The sequence below is a fragment of the Cricetulus griseus genome, chromosome 4 (genome assembly GCF_003668045.3).
Source record: "Cricetulus griseus strain 17A/GY chromosome 4, alternate assembly CriGri-PICRH-1.0, whole genome shotgun sequence".
In the NCBI taxonomy this organism is placed as follows: domain Eukaryota; kingdom Metazoa; phylum Chordata; class Mammalia; order Rodentia; family Cricetidae; genus Cricetulus; species Cricetulus griseus.
Genome location: NC_048597.1, coordinates 45,584,447 through 45,604,359, shown reverse-complemented (window position 1 = coordinate 45,604,359; position 19,913 = coordinate 45,584,447). Strand labels below are relative to the sequence as shown.

Below are 19,913 nucleotides of genomic sequence, written 5' to 3'. Positions count from 1 at the left end.
ATTTGTTTCACAAAAGTTAATGCATATCATATGAAATGATTGCTTCCCTAAATCTCTTCAAATATAACATTTCTACAAGATCACAATCAAGTTCTGCATTGCCTTGGGGGTACCTATCATCTGGTGGTCATTCTTGTATGGTAACTGGATCAAGGTTGACTTCTAATAATTTTAGGCTGCTCCTTTTTTCATTTTCATAATGCAATAGTTCTGCTCTAAATTCCTGTGTCTGAGATTTTTCTTATTTCTAAAACTTATCTCTTATGAATAGTAAGTCCTTCTAAGACTTGTATCCAATCAGCAAAATTTTTCTTATTTTCATTAGTAAGTCTTTCTAATGCTTGTGTCTTAATCAGTAGTAGGTATTTCTAAAGCTTGTATGTTATCAATAGTAAGTCTTTCTAAGGCTTGTATCTTATCAGTCAAATTATCATGTTTGGCACAGTTATCAAACCATTTTTTAAAAAAAAGATAAGGTATTAATTACCAAGCTGATGATAGTAATTATAATCAACATTAGGTCAATTCCATTTAAGTCATTTATCTATTCATTTAAATTTTCCATTTTCAAACAATCCATAGTATCACTATGCAGGGTACTACCACCCTGCATCATGATATTCTCCATTCTTAATGTGGGAAATATTTTTCTTTTCTAAATTATTTAACTCTTCCTTAAAGGACTTGCCAGGTATCTCACCAAATCTGCTGACTTTTCACTGTTTGTCCATGGTGTTGGTGGGGAACTCAAGCCCCTCCCACAATTTCCAAGCGCAAGCCTGCTTTCCAGAGCCTAGGCAAATGGCAGCTGGCTGTTGTGAGTGCTCATGCAGACAGCAGGACAGCAACTGCAGCAGAGCCAGACTGGTGTGACTTCTCTCATGCCATTTGTTGGAGCACCAAATGTTTTAACTTTGGCACAGTGTCCATGCCTTAATATACTGTTATTTCATCCAATAATTGTAACCCAGAAATTGCTGACCTGATTCTCTAGCAGCATCCCAGGGTGGCAGCCTGGCAGGAATTCTGTTCCTTCAGGCACTGGCTCTCTTACTGCCACTAAAGGTAGCTATAACCAAATCTCTATCATTCTATTTATAAATAAGACTCAAGGTCAAGGTTGGGTTGAAAACCTGCTAGCTCATTATGTGTAACAGCCAGAACCTAGAAGCATCCTAGATGCCCCTCAACTGAAGAATGGATAGAGAAAATGTGGTACATTTACACAATGGAGTACTACTCAGTGGAAAAAAACTAACGGAATATGGAAATTCGCAGGCAAATGGATGGAACTAGAAGAAACCATTTTGAGCGAGGTAACCCAGTCACAAAAAGACAAACATGATATGTACTCACTCATATATGGATTTTAGACATAGAGCAAAGGATTACCAGCCTACAATCCACACTGCCAGAGAAGCTAGTAAACAAGGAGAACCTTAAGAGAGACATACATGGTCCCCCGGAGAAGGGGAAAGGGACAAGATCTCCTGAGCAAATTGGGAGTATGGGGGAAGCAGAAAGGGAGCTGGGAGAATGAGAAGGGGAGAAGAGGAGGGGTGAGGAGGACATGAGGGAGCAGGAAGGTTGAGTCGGGGGACGAATAGAAGAGAGCAAGATAAGAGATACCATAATAGAGGGAGACATTTTAGGTTTACAGAGAAATCAGGCACTAGGGAAATGTCTAGAGATCTACAAAGATGACACCAGCTAACAATCTAAGCAACAGAGGAGAGGCTACCTTAAATGCCCTCCCCTGATAAAGAGATGGATGACTGAGTTATATGCCATCCTATGGCCTTCATCCAGCAGCTGGTGGAAGAAGAAGCAGACACCCACAGCTAAACACTGAACTAAACTGGAATCTAGTTGTAGAGAAGGAGGTGTGAAGAGTAAAGGGGTCAAGACCAGGCTGGTGAAACACACAGAAACAGCTGACCTGAACATCGGGAACTCTTGCTCCCCAGACTGATAGCTGGGAAACCAGCATGGGACTGATCCAGACCCCATGAACGTGGGTGTCAGTGAGGAGGCCTTGGAAATCTATGGGGTCTCTTGTAGTAGATCAGTACTTATCCCTAGCATGGGAATGGACTTTGGAAGCCCATTCCACATAGAGGGATAATCCCTGAGCCTAGACACATGGGGGTGGGCCTAGACCCTATCCCAAAGGATATGACAGACTCTGAAGACCCCCTATGGAAGGCCTCACCCTCCCTGGGGAGCAGAAAGGGTATGTGATAGGTAGGGTTTTAGTTGGGGGGGGGGGAGGAGGGGAGGGAGAGGGAACTGGGATTGACATGTAAAACAATTTTGTTTTAAATAAAAAATGGAAACAAGCAAGCAAACAACAACATAAAGAAAACCTGCTAGCTCAAAGAAGCTGATTTACAACCAGCCAAACTTCTCTTCTTGCTGGTGTTTCCAAAAACATGAGTACTTCCACTCTTTCAAAACAAACAAACAAACAAAGCAGTGCATTCCAAACCTCTCCCTACTATTTCCTGTTTCTATCTCTGCAGGATGCCCTGTGATGTTCCATGTTTACTTTCTGTTAACTAGCTGCTAACTCAGTCTCCTGAAACTAGATTAATTTCATTTAATCAATGCAAATGCACAGTTGGTCTTCACAGTGTGACTGAATATCCCCCCAACAGATGACATCTAGAGAAAGGAGTTTAATCATGTCAGCTCATCTGTTATGCCTGCCTAGCAAGGGGTTGGAAGAAAGAAAGCAGGGCTACTCTACAAACAATTTGACAAAATAGGGTTACTCATAAATGAGAAATACTTAATCAATATATCATAAATCTAGTTTTAAAGATGTTGACATATGATATGACTTCTAATTACTATTTTATAATCACTTAAATATTTAAAACTCTTATTTAAATATTTTTTAGAGTCAAGATGTTCAGGTATTGATTGGAATCAAATGACATAGAATAGTTCATTGCCTGTATCAGAAGGTACTATTTTTCTTTGTCTGTGGCCTGTACTGAGGGAATGGAGAGTTCACCTTGCTTAGAAATAGTAGCTAATGCCTTGGATGCTGGACAGATTCAGGATGAATGGGATAATCCGGTGATGTGAGGTTTTTGGTTTAAGGGACGGTGAACTGATCCTTCTAAAGCTTTGCTGCCTTAGAGTAAGAAAGGCTATGGGATTAGCACCATCCCAGGTCTGCATTAAAGAACCCTTCACCATCTAATTCGATGACCCTTATCTGGATGTGATGTGAGGACTTGAGGACTCCAAAGAGCAAGTACCATTGAAATAGAATGGTTGAGATAGTTAATACAATGTTTATCAGAAGCAAGCAATTTCTGCTCCTGTTAGAGTGATGACTTGATTGACTTTTTGCCACAGGTGAGTGTAACAGATAATTTTGTTAAGTAATCACCACTCAGAAAACTTGTATCCCTCATGGGCTCTTTAAGTCTATGTACAGGCACTGTGAGATTTTATGGTACAAGATGTGTGTAGGCCAGAGGCCTTGTATTTTTTACATTAGAAGGTGAAAATGTATTTAATTCTCTAATAGATTGAACATATAGAAAAAGAAATATGAGAAAAATCTATTTTTTCTGGAAAACATTCATTAGCCAAACAATGCTCTAGTGTAACTTTATATATGCTACTGTGGACAGACTTAGCTCACAGGTTTCCCTTTCTCGTTCTCTTTGTGTGTGTGTCCAGATAGCGCTCCAGTGTCTGTACTGATGGGTACAAAGGCTCTGCTGTGCTGCCCTCCTATTTCATGGACAAAGCCAGTAGTATTAATAATGTGGAAAATAACCCTCAGAGGCCAGCCTCCTTGCAAAATATTCTACAATGTAGAAACAAAGGAGATTGGTGAAGTCAACTGTACGGACAGGAGAATCACCTGGGCCTTCACACCTGACCAGAGTCCTGACCTTCAGATCAATACAGTGGCCCTCAGTCATGAGGGGCATTATTCATGTCAGATGGCATCACCTGAAGGGCATTTCCAACAGATACATGACCTCCAAGTTCTAGGTAAGCAACTTGTCACACATTGTGCTATTTCAGGCCACCAGATTTTAAACAGAATCAAATGCCTTTGGAATTTGTGACAAGGCTGAGTCTCTTTTCCTTCTGTGTCCACAGTCCCCCCTGAAGTAACCCTGATTCCAGGGGAAAAGAGAGCTGCAGTTTGTGAGGCCATTGCAGGCAAGCCTGCTGCTCAGATCTCTTGGACCCCAGATGGGTATCATGTGACTAAGAATGAATCACACAGCAATGGCACTGTGACTGTGAGGAGCACATACCATGGGGAGCACAGCAATGTGTCTGCTGTGTTCTGCTTTGTCTCCCATCCGACTGGCAACCAGACTCTGTCCATAGAACTGAATCAAGGTGAGTACCTCCTCCTTTTTAAAAGAAGAAATCATTGATATTTAACTTCTTCTTTTATGAAAGAGAAGCATTCTAATTTCATTCCATTTGTGACAAATACTGTGGCCAAAATCCACTTAGGGGAGGAAAGAGGAAAGTCAAGACAACTCAGGCAGAAACCATGAAGCTGCTTGCTAGCTCCTCAGACCTATGCCAAGGTATTTCACATGCCCAGGGAATGGTGCCATCTACAGTGTACGGACCTCTTGGGTGGATCTAGGCTGTGTGAAATAGAAAGTTAAAGCTAACTAGGACAATGACCCACTCCAGACATTAGTAACAAGTTTTCAGTTATCTATCACCTGCAGTTCTTATCAACTAGCTATAAATTCAGGATGTTTCTGTATGTCTCAGGCTCAGTGATTTGGTAGAATGGTTCACAGAACTGAGGATGCACTTTGCTTACTATTGGTGGTTTATTATAAAGACTGCAACAGGGGGACAGACAAGGACTTCTGTTCTTCCAGTTTTCCATAATGAACCCTTTCAAACTGTAGTGTTTAGGATTGCTAATAAGATTTTGTTGCATAGTCACTATAGCTAATTATTGATCATTGGTGATTGACTCAATCTCTAGCCACTCTTCCTTCACAACAAGTCAATGGTGGTGATGGTGGTAGATTCTGGTTCTAAATCCGAATTCTCTAACCACAATTTAGTCTTTCTGGTGACAGTCCCCACCATGAAGCTCTCTAAGAGCTTCTAGACATTGATAATCTTCCTGGCATATTAAAGGTATTTTTATTATCGTGACAATTATTCTAGGAGCTGTGTTTCAGGATGTGGAGAACAAAGACCATCTATGTATTTCTTTTTTATTTTGAATTTTAAGATTTTTTTGTTTGTTTATTTGAGATAGGATCCTAGTACCTAGTCCTAGGAGGTACTCATTATGCAGACCAGGATGGCCAGGAATTCACAGAGATCCACCTGCCTCTGCCTCCACCTGCATTTAATCCCGCTGCTGGGAGTCAAGGTGTGAGCCACTATAATGGTTTCTTATTTCTTATTATATCTCAAAAATCTACTTCTCTGATCGCAGTAGAAGAATCTCAAGAGTAAGAACTATGTTGTTTTGTTCTGCATTTCCAAAGTCTGATGTGTCACCTGACATACTTACCTGTAATTAGGTTCTGATCATTATAGCTCTAATCTCCACATTTCCCTTTCTGTGTTCCCAACAGAATTCAGGTTAATTCATTTTCTGATGGTTTTTCCAGTTGCTCTCTTTCCCAGAAGAGCCCTCCCCTAATCTCTTCCATCTAGTAGGTCAGCAAGATGCTATCCTAATTCCATCTCTCCCTGACCTGGAGCTGGTACTGAGGAACCATTCTGATGCTTCAGATGTTTAGAGCATGTCTTCCTTGCTTAGCATTGTTTGGTGTCTTGTAAGTCATCTAGAACAATAAGGACAACAACAACAACCACTAGAAGTATCATCAGACCCAATTTCAGGATCTACTATGCAGGGAAAGTGGCAAAACCAGAATGGTATCAGAACAAAACTAGACATATTGATTAATGGAACAGAATTGATCCATGTGTGTATAGCCACCCGATTTTTTCAATTCAAAAAACATTCACTGAAGAAAATGGCACCTTTAAAAATGGTGTTGGGAAAATAGGATATCTACATGTTGAAATGAAACTCAATTCTTCTCATTGCACACAAATAAATCCCGAATGTAGCAAGGATCTCATTGTTACACCTGTTACTCTAAAACTTGCAGAATAAAGAGCAGGGGGTTCACTGAGTACAGTGCAGGGTATAGGCTCAGGTAAGGACTTTCTAAATAGGACTCTGGTTGCTTAGAAAATAAGAAAAGGATCTGCAAGTGGAACTAAATGGGATTGAAGTTTCTGTACTGCAAAGGAAACTCTTAACTGGCTACAGAGGCAGCCTATAGAGTGGGAAACATATTTGCTAATTACAGAGTTGGCAGAGGGTTTGTATTTAGAACATGTAAGTCATTTAGAATAAAAACCAAAAATAAAAACCAAATGTTGGAGGAAGAGATGAATGGATGGAAATGATGTACTTATATGTTCATAAAATAAAGTAATATTTGCTTGGGAACTTTTTCCTTATATAACTAGGAAGTATTAGCAATACTTAGTGGGCATTTATTCACCTTAAAATATTTGTTAATGCTTACCAAGCAAAAAAGCTGGTCTTTATTTCTCAACTTGATCCGGAAATAATGACATCTGAGTGTTATTTGAATTATAATTGATAAGGTTTTCTGATTTTGACGTTCTCTAAAACTTTAGATACACTGTAAGTGATTTTAAAGTTGTTTGCTTTTAATTTCTTGATTAGCACTATGACTGAACTGACCTGAATTTTTATTCTTGCCTGTTGTTAAAGGTGTCACCAGCCCTCTGCATTCCTTGCTGACCATTCTCTATGCAAAACTTTCCCTTTTGGGGATTATTCTGCTCATCCTAGGATTTGCTTTCTTGCAGAAGAGAAATTATTTCAGGTAGGAACAGAAAACTGAAATGTTAAGGCTCATTAGGAAGAAAATATTGTCATAAGGTTGAGATCCAGTGGCCTGAGGAAGTATTTTATATGGCCCTGTCATGGTTGTTCCCTCAGTCTTCTTCAGAATCCAGCTTTCTTTAAATAAGGGAGCCCACAGCTCTGACAAAAGTGTGTGGCTTACTGCAGTTCTAATTAAGAAGGCCCTCTCATTCAGGCTTCATTGGTTGAAATGAAGTAGATGGAACTTTATGAATTTATTTACAAGTTTCTCTTGGTGGGTTTCTGTTCATTCCTGCTTATTTGAATTTTATGTTGTTTATTTCTAGAAAATGAAAATCTAGATTTCTTAAGCCCATTAGTCTGATGACAGAATGCAAGAAAACAGCCATTTGCAATCATCCCTCATGTTGACATCCAGCATACCTGTTCCTGATGTTTTCATGTTTGTTAGAAGCCGTGTGACAGCTGGCAGCCATGCAGTATGAACATACAGGCAAAAGCTTGGTGTTTCCCACCATACATGTATGAATGGCCATCTACTCTCTCCCTTCCCCACTTGTCAGACTAAAGAAGAAGATGGCTTAGCAAAAGGTGAACAACAGTGTTGGCTGGGTCCTACAGGAATGGCTTCCATCAACTTCCTGTTCCTAGCAATTTTATGCGATCATAAATATTGCACTGTCAGTGCAATGAAAGCAGCACCTTCAAGTCATCCCCATCTGGCCTTCTTTCCTTACTTCCTTGGTACCAAGTTGCTTTTGTGTAAATCTTTGAATACATGGCTAGGAGCTTTTTTTTTTTTTTTTTGCAGTATCTCTGCATGTTAGTAGAAGTTAAACATTGAACCCAGAGAAGGCACTGCCAATGTCCAATGTCATGGAGATAACACTCAAAATCTCCTTACTGTTTAGAGCCTCAGTGTCTCAATTTCCTTTCCTGTCTGGATTGTAACTTACAGGGATGGATCAGTGAGGGTAATGATAAGACACGGGTGTACCCTAATAACTGTAAACAAAGACTTTGTCTTCATTTGACACAGATAGTAGACCTATAATAAAAATATATATTTAAAATAATTATTTCCTGGGTAAGGTGGCAAGTGATTTGTGCTATTACTTTTATTTTTTAGTAAAAGTCTAGGAAGAAAATGAATGTATGATGCTAAAGGATACTTGCACAGGAGCTTCGGGTGGTTCTTTAAAAGTTTAAGTTTGTCCATTGTACACTCTAATGTATTGATCAGGTCAAGACAGAGGATAAAGGGGTGCTGATCTAACCTGCTGGTTTATTCCACAACTCTGTTCTCAGGATAGTTTGTATTCAGTGGTGACTGCAGAGAGGGGAAGATTGTATATGGGATAATTTATGAATCAGTCCTGGAGTAGTAAGCCACCTGCTGAGATTCCATGACTAGTACTGAGAATGAGGGTTTCTGCACACTTAGCAAATCTCTGCACACAATAAAGAGGAGAAAGGGTGCTAATCTCAAGATGAATGCCTACTTTAGTAGTGGGAAATCACTATGTGTCAAACAGTGAATAAAATCATAACTGTCACTCAAACACCTGTAAAGTTTGTGCTCTTTTTATCTCCTCTTTCCTTACAAGGTCTTCATGTTTAAGTCAGAACATAAAGAGGGAAGAGGTCTAATACTGGAATTCTCTAACACACTGGGAAATACAGGGGCAGAGATTGCAAGTAGCTTGGGTTGCTGTCTCTCTTCCATGTTCTATTGTGGAAGACAATTCTGTTCATGACTAAATCTTCCTGTCACCTGTCTCTCACATTTTTAGTAGATCTCAAAGTTCTTTCCATATAGAGTCCATGGCTCTGTATTCACTTGAACTAGTTTTTTTTTCTGGCCAATAAAAAGATACATAAATGTCAGTTTGTCAATTTTGAGTTTGGGTCTCAAAAGTTCCTGAATGTTTCTACTTTTTATTCTAAGGGAATATGGAAGGCCTAGCCTGCTGGAGGATGAGAATAGAACACAACTGATCCATGGTAGTCAAGACTTTCATCTCTCTGTGGAGGCCATCTCAAGAAGCAGGAGTCAGCTTTCCCTCAGACACTTGAGCAAGCTCAATCAGCATTATTAGACATGAGCCAGTGCTGATCCCAGACAAATAAAGAGTCATTGCCATAGAGTTCCTGTGATTATGTATCAGGTAGCACATTTGTGGCATTAAGTAACTCATACATTGCTCAAACCTAACTCCACAAAATAGAAAAGAAAGCTTGCCCAATTCATTTTATGATGCGACAGTTACCATGGTACGCACACCACATAAAGACACAACCGAGAAAGAGAAACACAGATTAATTTCCCTTATGAACACTGATGCAAAAATACTCAGCAAAATACTGGCAAACCAAATCCAAGAACACATCAAAAACCCAACAAAATCAAGTAGACTTCATCCCAGGGATAGGTCAATATATGAACATCAATAACTGTATTCCATCATATAAAAAAACTGAGAGCAAAAAAAAAAAAAAAAGAAAAGAAAAGGAAAAAACCTACATCACAGTAGATGCAGAAAAGGCCTTTGACAAATGCAAAACCCTTTCATTATAAAAGTCCTGAAGAGCCTGTTGATGGTGGTACAGGACTTTAATCCCTGCACTTGGGAGGCAGATCTCTGAGTTCCAGTTCAGCGTAGTCTACAAAACAAGTTCCAGGACATCCAGAGTGGTTACACAGAATGGCCCTGTCTAAAAAGCAAACAAAAAGAAGGGAAGAGAGGAAGGTAGGAAGGAAGGAAGGAAAAGAGAGAAAGAACTGCAGACTATGGAATAGGAAAGGATCTTCACAAAAGCAACATCTGACTAATGGCCAGTTTCCAAAATATATATAAAAAAACTAGACAGCAACAAACCAAATAATCCAGTTAAAAATGGGGTATAGATATAAACAGAAAATTCTCACAGAGGAATCTTAAGTGGCCAAGAAACACTTGAACAACCTCTCAGGGAAATGAAAACCAAACTGACTCTGAGATTTCATCTTACACCTGTCAGAATGGCTAATATCAATTAAGTGACAGCTTAAGCTGGAGAGGATGTAGAGCAAGGGGAACACTTCTCCATTGCCAGTGTGAATGCAAACTTGTACAGCTACTATGGAAATCAATGTGGTGGATCCTCAGAAAATTGGGAACAGACCTACCTCAAGACCGAGCTATACCTCTCACAGGTGTATACCCAAAGGATGCTCTAACATACCACAAGGACACTTCGACAACTATTTTCATAGCAGGTTTATTCATAATAGCCAAAATCTGGAAATGACATGGACATCCATAAAATGAAGAGTGAAGAAAGAAAATGTGTTACATTTACACAATGGAGTATTACTCATCTGTTAAAAACAATGACATCATGAAATTTGCCAGCAAATAGATGGAACTAGAAAAGATCATTCTGAGTGAGGTAACCCAGACCAAGAAAGACAAGCATGATATGTACTCATTTATAGGTGGATATTAACTGTAAAATAAAGGATAACCATGCTACAATCCACAGACCCAAAGAAGCTAGGTAACAAGAAAGGCTCCAGACGTGAGTGAGAGGAACATAGGAATCTCACTGTGAATTGGAAACAGAACAGACATCACAGATGGATGGGGGAGAAGTCTGAACTAGGGGTAGGCATGGGAACAGGAGGGATTAGGTGTGGGGAGGATAGAAGGAGAGAGTACTGAAGAAGACAGCTGGAATCAGGGGCACTGCTGAGGTGAGATAGAAACCTAGTGTAATGGAAACTTCCTAGAATCTATGAACATGATCCTAGACCAGACTCCTAGCAATGGCAGATATGGTGCCAAAGTGGCCATCTCCTGTCATCAGGTAAGAGTTCCATTGGAGGGCTTGGTACCCAAACCCAGCTGCATACCCTTTGACCTACAATTTGCCCTCCCTACAAGCTATGCTGGGACAAAGGTAGAGCAGAAACTATGGGTGTAGCCAATCAATGACTTGAGACCCATACTATGAAAGTGAGCCCATACCTCACACAGTCTAGAGGGCCAGAACCCAGGGACTGGATACCCAGAAACCTAGGATAGAACCAACCATGACTGGCAAAAAAGAAGAAAAGTCAATGAAGTTATTCCTAATGAAATACTGTTATACCCACAGATTGTTGCCTAGCCCAATTGTAATCAGAGAGGTTTCACCAACTAACTGGTAGAAACCTGTGCAGACCCACAGCCAAACATTAGTCAGATCTCAGGGAATCCTGTGGAAAATAGACAGAAAGGATTAAGGGAGCCATAAGGACCAAAGACACCACAAGAAAACTCACAGAATCAACAAAGCTCGGATTTTAGGGTCTCACAGAGACTAAACTGCCAACAGGAGAACTTGCATGGGACTGACTGACTGAAGCCCTCTTCACATATATTACAATTTTGTAGTTTGGTCTTCTTGTGACATTCCTAACAGAAGGAGCAGGGGCTATCTCCGACTCTGTTACCGGCTTTTGGGACTCTTTCCTCTTACTGGGTTGCGTCATCCAGCCTTAACAGGAGAGGAGGTGCCTAATGTTACTGCAACTTGATATGCCACGACTGCCTGATATACTCGAGAGGCCTGTACTCTCCTGAGGAGAACTGAGGAGTAGAAGTGTAAGAAAGAGAGACTGGGAGGGGAAACTGTCATTGGACTGGGAAAAATTAATTAATATAAAAACACAAGTCCTGGAGAGATTAGGGATAATGGCAGTTTACAGCAAGCCCATAGTCATCAATTTAAACATAGAAAAAATGAAATCAATTCCACTAAAATAAGGAATAACACAGGGTTCTCCACTCTCTCCATACCTATGCAATATAGTACTTGAATTCTTAGCTAAAGCAATAAGACTACTGAAGTAAATCAAGGGGGATACAAATTGGAAAGGAAGAAGTCAAACTTTTGCTATTTGCAGATGACACAATAGTATGCATAAGTGTCCCTAAAATTTCTACTCAGGAGCTCCTACAGCTGATAAACACCTTTAGTGATGTTGCTAGATCCAAGATTAACTAAAAAAATCAGTAGCATTCCTATATACAAGTGATAAATTTACTGAGAAAGAAATCAAAAAAACAACACCATTCACAATAGCCAAAATTAATACAAAATATCTTGGGGTAACTGTACCCAAACAAGTGAAAGCCTTGTATGACAAAAATTCAATGCTTTGAAATAAGAAATAAGAAAAGACATTAGAAGATGGAAAGTGTTTTTTTTTGTTTTTAAACAAAGTATATAAAGTTCATCCCACTAAAAGAAGTCTACAGATTCAATGAAATTCTTGATAGATCTTGAAAGGTCAATTCTCAGTGTCATATGGAAAAAAAAACCCAAGACAGCTAAAACAATCATGAACAATAACAGAACTGCAGGAGATACCACCATTCCTGATTTCAAGTTGTACTATGAAGCTAAAGTAATAAAAATAGCATGCTATTAGGATAAAAACAGATGTGTTGATCAATGGAATTGAAGTGTTGATCAGTGGAATTGAATTGAAAATCCAGACATAATGCACATACCTACAGACATCTGTTTTGATAAACAAGCCAGAAACACACACTGGAATAAAGAGAGAATTTTAAACAAATGGCTGGTCACACTAGATGTCTGCATGTATAATGTGAATAGATCCATATCTATCCATATCTATCACCCTGCACAAAACTCAACTTCAAATGGATCAAAAATCTTATCATAAGACCAGATACACTGAACCTGATAGAATGTGGGGAACATCCTTTGACAAGGACATGTTCTAAACAGAACACCAGTAGCACCAGTAGCACAGGCAATAAGACCAAAAATTAATAAGTGGAACCTCAAGAAACTGAATAATTTCTATAATGCTAAGGACACTATGGGAAAAGTGTTTTCCTAACTTCACATCTAATAGAGGATTAATGGGTTAAAGACTTAAAAAGAAAACTCCCAATATAGGATACTCAAATGGTCCAGAAATATTTAAAGAAATAAAGAAATAAATGTTCAACATCATTAGCTACCAGGAGATGCAAATCACAACTACTTACACATGTCAGAATGGCTAAGATAAATAATACAAGTGACAGCTGATGCTGGCCAGCATATGGAATAAAGGGAACACTCCACCATAGCAGGTGGGAGTGGGAACTTATATAACCACTATGGAAATCAGTATGCTAGTTCCTGAAAAAGATGGGAAACAATCTAACTCAAGACCCAGCTATACAACTCTTGGGCATACACCCAAAGGATACTTCTGCCTATCTCAATGACACTTGCTTAAACATGTTCACTGTTGCTGTATTCATAATAGCCAGAAACTGGAAACACTGAAGGTAGTCCCTCCACTGAAGAATAGATAAGGAAAAAGTAATGCTTTATACAATGGAGCATTACTCAGCTATTAAAAAAATAACATCATGAAATTTGCAGGCAAATGGATGGATCTAGAAAAAAAATCATCCTGAGTGAGCTAACCCCGATTCAGAAAAATCATATCTGATGTATTCTATTCACTCATAAGTAGATATTTTCTATTGATAAATGGTAACTAAGCTATAAACTGTAGACCAAGGGAGGTTAGGAATATAGGAAAGGGCTAGGGTGATCGTGGATCTCCTTGGGAGGGGGAAATGGAATAGATGTTATGGGTGGACTGGGGTCATGAGTCAATGGGAACAGCAGGATCAGGTGGGGAAGGGGAAAGGACATGGAATTCAGGGAAAGACAGCTAGAAGGGAGGGCCATTTGAGAAACAATATGGAAACCTAGAAGAGTGAAATCTTTCTAAAATACATGAAGGCAATCCTAATGAAGTCTCTAAAAAATGAGGAAGATGAAGTCTCAGGTGGCCATCTCTTGTCACTAAACAGAGCTTCCAGTACTGGGATTGGATTATATCTCATTGAGTTGTTGGTCACAGGGGCCCCTGAGAACCTCCCCCAAACAATCCAGGATCTTTTTCTCCACAGACTGACAGCAAGGCCACATTGCTGAAGACAACACCTACAGAAGTCATTGAACATGGAGAGTTTGAGCTGGTGCCTAAATATAGCCTTCAACACTACATTCTAGTATTTTTGGTATGGGAAGGCACTCTGCGGTATATTATCAGGGAAATGTACGCACCAATCCAGACACAATAGTCTTGATCTACAATTTATACTGCATATAATATGCTAGGGCAATGGTGGCACTAAGCTTGTGGCAGAACCGGTAAACATCTGATTTGACTTGAGGTCCACTCTACCAGATAGAACCCAACTGACACTGCTCAGGTGACCATGAACTAGTGACTAGATAGCCCAGAGACTCAGGGTAAAATCAAATAGTATTAATCTAAGAAAATAATAATAATATGACTCCTAATGATAGTCTGCTATTCTCATAGATCAGTGCTTTATCCAACCATCATCTGAGAAGCTTCCTCCTGCAGCAGATAGAGATAAATACAGAAGTCCATATCCGAACTTTACACTCTAACACACACACACACACACACACACACACACACACACACACACACACAGAGAGAGAGAGAGAGAGAGAGAGAGAGAGAGAGAGAGACCTTAGAACACACAGTTTTAAATGGAATGCCTCCATCAAGTCCCTCCCCTCAGTGATTGGGGATCCCTGTTGTTTAGAAAGTGGAAAGAGTGTAAGATCCAGAGGGCATAGAGGACACCAGGAGAACAGGCCTTCTAAATCAGCTAAGCAAGGCACATATCTCCTTACAGGGACTGCAGCAGCAAGCACAAAGCTACAGGGCTCAGGGGACACAGGCTTCTGTGTATATACCATCGCTTTCAGTTTTAATATTTTCATGGGAACCCTGAGAATGTGAACAGGTAGGTCTCTGATTCTTGTGTCTTCTCTTAGACTCTTTTCCCTATGTTCATTTCCTTGTTCAGCCTTAGTGTGATGGTTTTTGTTAGTCTTACTATATTTTATTTTGGTATGTTTTGTGGTTATACCTTAGAAGCCTGTGTTTTTCTAATGAGAGACAGAAAGCGAGTGGATTTTGATAGGAGTGGAGGTGGGGAGGAACTTGGAGGAGTAGAGGGAAGAGAAACTGAAATAAGGGTATACTGTATAAGAAAAGAATCTAGTTTTAATTAAAGGGGGGAAATACTGTCCTACAGATAGCCATGCCCAGGTCTTGTGAGGTTATTCAAACTCAACAACCTCAGTCCTACTCCCCACCCTTACCCCTTGCTTTTCACACATGAGCCACCCGCTACTCATCCAGCTTGCTGTTCTCCTGTTGGTGGGCACAAGTCTTCTGTGACCCTGCATAGCAGCATTTTCTTGAGGCTGTAAGTAAGTAAGTAAATAAGTAAGAGAGTTTTGGCTCTCCAAGTGTCTTTGTGCTGTGGTTTGTCATCACATGAATCTAAATGTTCTAATGCAGGAAGGAAGGATCTGGTCCTTTCCTGTTTCCTAGCTTCTGGGGGCCTGCTGATCCTTGTTTCTTAACTTGTAGAAGACACACATCTCTGTCTTTGCCTTTGTCTTCACAGGAACGTTTCCGTATATGCATGTATATGCCCATTCTTCTTTCATAAGGATGCCAGCCACACTCTACCTATACCAACCCTGTATGTTTTTTTTTAACTAGTTACAGATGAAATATCTTTATTTTAAAATAAAACCACATTCTCAGGTTTTGGTACACAAAGAAAAGGGGGGACACCTGTCCTACTGGGGGACACCTGACACCAGAGATCTGCTCACGGGATCCAAACTCGGCTGGCAGGCTCCAGAATAACAAGAGATTGCCAAGGCCCCAGTAATAGTCCTGCCTCCATGTAGGGAGCCGTCCTTGCATTCTCCATTACAATGATGGTGCCTGCAGGCACCAAATGTAAATTATTTCACAGGCGCTGGGTAATTTCCATTCCTTTGATCTCTGCCTATCCCGTGGCTCATTTGGCCTGAGGAGCTGAAGCCATTCATAGGGTAACACGTCCCAGGCGGCCGCGGCCAGCCTTTATTAAGGGATGGGATTCTTGGCTCAGTGTCTCCGCTCTGGTAAGCTTATGCTCTCCCACTCTCAAGATGCATTAAAGCTTTCCTGCAGAAGGATCCGAGTGTCCTGTGCATATTTCTTGCTGGCGAGAACATATAGCACGCGGGACATCTGGTGCCGAAACCCGGGAAATTGACCTCAACATCACCGGCACCACGGAGACCCCTCTAACGGGGTGGATTCAGAACTGCAGGGTGGTAAATTCGGAGAGGTATGTCTTTTCTGGACTTTGGCTTGGGAATGTTGCTATTTTGGGAGGTTAATATAGAGGCTTCTGTGCTTTTACTAGGAGCTATTTTGACCTTTCTCACTGTTGTAGCAATCTTAAAGAAGTCCAGAATTACATGTCAGAAACCGAATGTAGTGAGAGATGGGGCGCGTCCAACAATAAAATATAAGGAAAAAGGACCTCCCGGGATGTCTACTGACAAGGGAGTGTGTAAGAAAAAAGGACCTCCCGGAATGTCTAATGACAAGGGAGTGAATAATTTGTTAGATGATTCTGTAAATAAGTTTAAAGCTTTAAATCTTGATAGCTCTGATGACTCTGAAAGCTCAAGAGATAAAGTTTTAGAGAAAACAGCTCAGCTAGATGAAAAAGAAACAAAAAAGGAGGGAGAGAAAATAGGAGATAACCAGTCACACCCCGGTAAATTTAAGAGAAATAAAGACTCAAAACCTAGCCTCTGCCCTACAATGAAACTAGAGGCCTTGGAGCTGAGCAGCTCAGACTCTGAGATTTTAGACTCTAGCAAGGAAGCAGAGCTAGAGGAGGAGCAGCACGATATAAAGAGGACAGATACCACCCCGATAGATATCGGCTGCCAAAAGTGAAAGCAAATATGAGGCCATCGCCTGTTAATCCAGCGGGTGTACTTCCATCAACACCCCTATTATTTGGTACCGACTCCTTCTTACCATTAGAGGAGCGGAGGAAATTACAGATGGCTTTCCCAGTCTTTGATAGGGGAAAAGGCCATGCATGTTAGGCCTGGAATGCCTGGGGCTTTAAAGCCTCATAAACATTGACACTCAGGGCCATACTGAGGCCAAGCATCTCACCTCAAAACCTAAAAGGCCAAAGAAAATGATAAAATAAAAAGATATCTTAACTGGTCTTTGGAGAGGCCCGGATCCTATTCTCATAAGATCCAGGGGAGCTATTGTGTTTTTCCCACAGGATGAAGAAAATCCCCTGTGGATCCCAGAAAGACTCACCCGAAGAGCCCCTTCGGACCTTCAAAAGTTGAAACTCCACCCTCTCCCCGGGAGTTGAGAGCCGCTATTATTATCCAGATTAACTCCTGTCCTTGATGGAGAGAAAGGGGTGGGGGTGGGATTGTTTGGTGCAGCCGTTTGCTGTGGATTGGTGTTACTTCTCTGGCTGGTCTGTAAGCTCAAGGCTCAAACTAAGAGAGGCAAGATGGTTATAGCCCAAGCGCCTGTAGTTTTAAAACAAGGGGCTTCCACTGATATTTGGCTAACTATGCTTAAGCAATAGGCCGCTGGCCAGACACCTCTTACACACCCGGAGCCTAGGCTCATTGCACAGGGTAGAGTGTCTGGTTTGAGCAGCCCATGAGGGATGTCGAACAGAGCTTCACACAGAGAAGTTGCCCAGTATGCAGGCTTCTCTGGGAGGCATGTTGTCCTGCATAAGGGTTGCCTGCCCCAGCCTCCCTTTCCCAGAAAAACGGCAGAGGACAGGTCGAGAGTGCTTCGGGTCAAGCTAACAGCCTAGTCGCGACTCTCGTACACAGTCTTATTGTTTGATTTGGGAAGGTACAACCTCTGCCTCTATCCCTCAACATATGGGTGACCTATTTGCTTGTAAAAATATAAAGCCTTATCATTAATTAATAAAAAAAGGGGGATATGTAGGGAGCCGTCCTTGCATTCTCCATTACAATGATGGTGCCTGCAGGCACCAAATGTAAATTATTTCACAGGCGCTGGGTAATTTCCATTCCTTTGATCTCTGCCTATCCCGTGGCTCATTTGGCCTGGGGAGCTGAAGCCATTCATAGGGTAACACGTCCCAGGTGGCCGCGGCCAGCCTTTATTAAGGGATGGGATTCTTGGTTCAGGGTCTCCGCTCTGGTAAGCTTATGCTCTCCTCTCTCAAGACGCATTATAGCTTTCCTGCAGAAGGATCCGAGTGTCCTGCGTGTATTTCTTGCCGGCGAGAACATATAGCGCGCGGGACACCTCCATCCCAGAGAAGAGGACAGACATCAGAGTATTGGAACTGTTTGCATCTACCAGAAGGGAACCTTGGTCCATACCCACCAGGAGAGGAAGAGACTCCTCTTACACCTACCAGAAGTAAGGATGGGAAGAAGAAAATATAAAAGCACATTCAACAACAGAAAAAACAATATGACACCACCAGCGACTAGGGACCATACACCAACAAGACCAGAATATCACAATGCAGATGAAACAGAAGAGAATGACCTTAAAAGCAAGTTCATGAAAATGATGGTGGGTCTCAAAGAGGATATGAGAAAATCCCTTAAAGAAATGGAAGAAAAAACAAACCAAAAATACAAGATATCAACAAATCTTTCAAGGAAACACTTCAAGACTAAAAACTGAAGTAGAGACAATAAAGAAAGCACAATCTGAGGGAATGCTGGAAATAGAGAAGCTGGATAAATGATCAGGAACTACAGATGCAAACACAACCAACAGAATACAAGAGATGGAAGAAGAATCTCAGGAGTTGAAGATACACTTGGAGAAATAGACTCATCAACCAAAGAAAACCTTAAGTCCAGCAAATCCCTAACAAAAAATATCCAGGAAATATGGGATAACATGAAAAGACCAAACCTAAGAATAATAGGTATAAAAGAAGTTGAAGAAATTCAACTGAAAGGCCCAGAAAACATATTCAACAAAATCATAGAAGAAAACTTTCCCAACCTAAAGAAAGACATGCCAATGAAAGTACAAGAAGCCTACAGAACACCAAATAGACTGGACCAAAAAAAAGTTCCCTCACCACATAATAATCAAAACCCCAAACATACAAAATAAAGAGAAAATATTAAGAGCAGCAAAGGAAAAAGGCAAACCTATCAGAATTACACCTGACTTTTCCATGGAAACTCTGAAAGCCAGAAGTCCTGGATAGATATTCTACGTACACTAAGAGACCACAGATGCCAGCCCAGACTACTATACCTAGCAAAGCTTTCAATCAATATGGATGGGGAAAGCAAGATATTCCATGACAAAACCAGATTCAACCAACACATATCCACCAATCCAACCCTACAGAAAGTTCTGGAAGGAAAACTGCAACCCAAGGAAGTTAACTACAACCAGAAAAATAAAGGCAATAGATAATCCCACTTTACCAACAGACAAAACAAAAAAGGTATGGAAACCCACACATAATTTTACCACCACCAAGGCCGGGCGGTGGTGGCACATGCCTTTAACCCCAGCACTTGGGAGGCAGAGGCAGAGGCAGGTGGATCTCTGTGAGTTCGAGACCAGCCTGGTCTACAAGAGCTAGTTCCAGGACAGCCTCCTGAGGGTCGTTAGTATCCCTCAGTATTAATGGTCTTAACAGGCCCATTAAAAGACAAAGGTTAGCAGAATGGATAAGAAGACAGAATCCATCCTTCTGCTGCCTACAAGAAACACACCTCAACTTCAAAGACAGGCGGTACCTAAATTAAAGGCTGGGAAAAGATTTTCTAATCAAATGGACCCAAGAAACAAGCGGGCATAGCAATCCTAATATCCAACTAATTGAACTTTAAATTAAAATCAATCAAAAGAGATGAAGGAAGTCACTTCCTACTCATCACAGGAGAAATCCATCAGGATGAAGTCTCAATTTTGAACATTTATGCCCCAAATACAAAAGCATCCATGTTGGTAAAAGAAACATTACTAAAACTCAAATCACACATAAAACTGCACACACTTATAGTGGGAGACTTCAACACCTCACTCTCACCA

At 40.8% G+C, this 19,913-nt stretch overlaps 1 protein-coding gene across 1 annotated transcript in view; it reads left to right on the top strand.

Annotated features, from left to right (window-relative positions):
- The window catches only part of LOC100772423 (cell surface glycoprotein CD200 receptor 2-like), a 35,107-nt gene extending 18,338 nt beyond the window's left edge, over positions 1-16,769 (top strand). Inside the window, exons 2-5 of the mRNA XM_035444117.1 lie at positions 3,700-4,020; positions 4,132-4,380; positions 6,788-6,902; positions 16,490-16,769. Of these exons, the coding sequence (XP_035300008.1) occupies positions 3,700-4,020; positions 4,132-4,380; positions 6,788-6,902; positions 16,490-16,769 (965 nt within the window). The remainder of the gene's footprint in view (positions 1-3,699; positions 4,021-4,131; positions 4,381-6,787; positions 6,903-16,489) is intronic.
- The last annotated feature ends 3,144 nt before the right edge of the window (positions 16,770-19,913 follow it).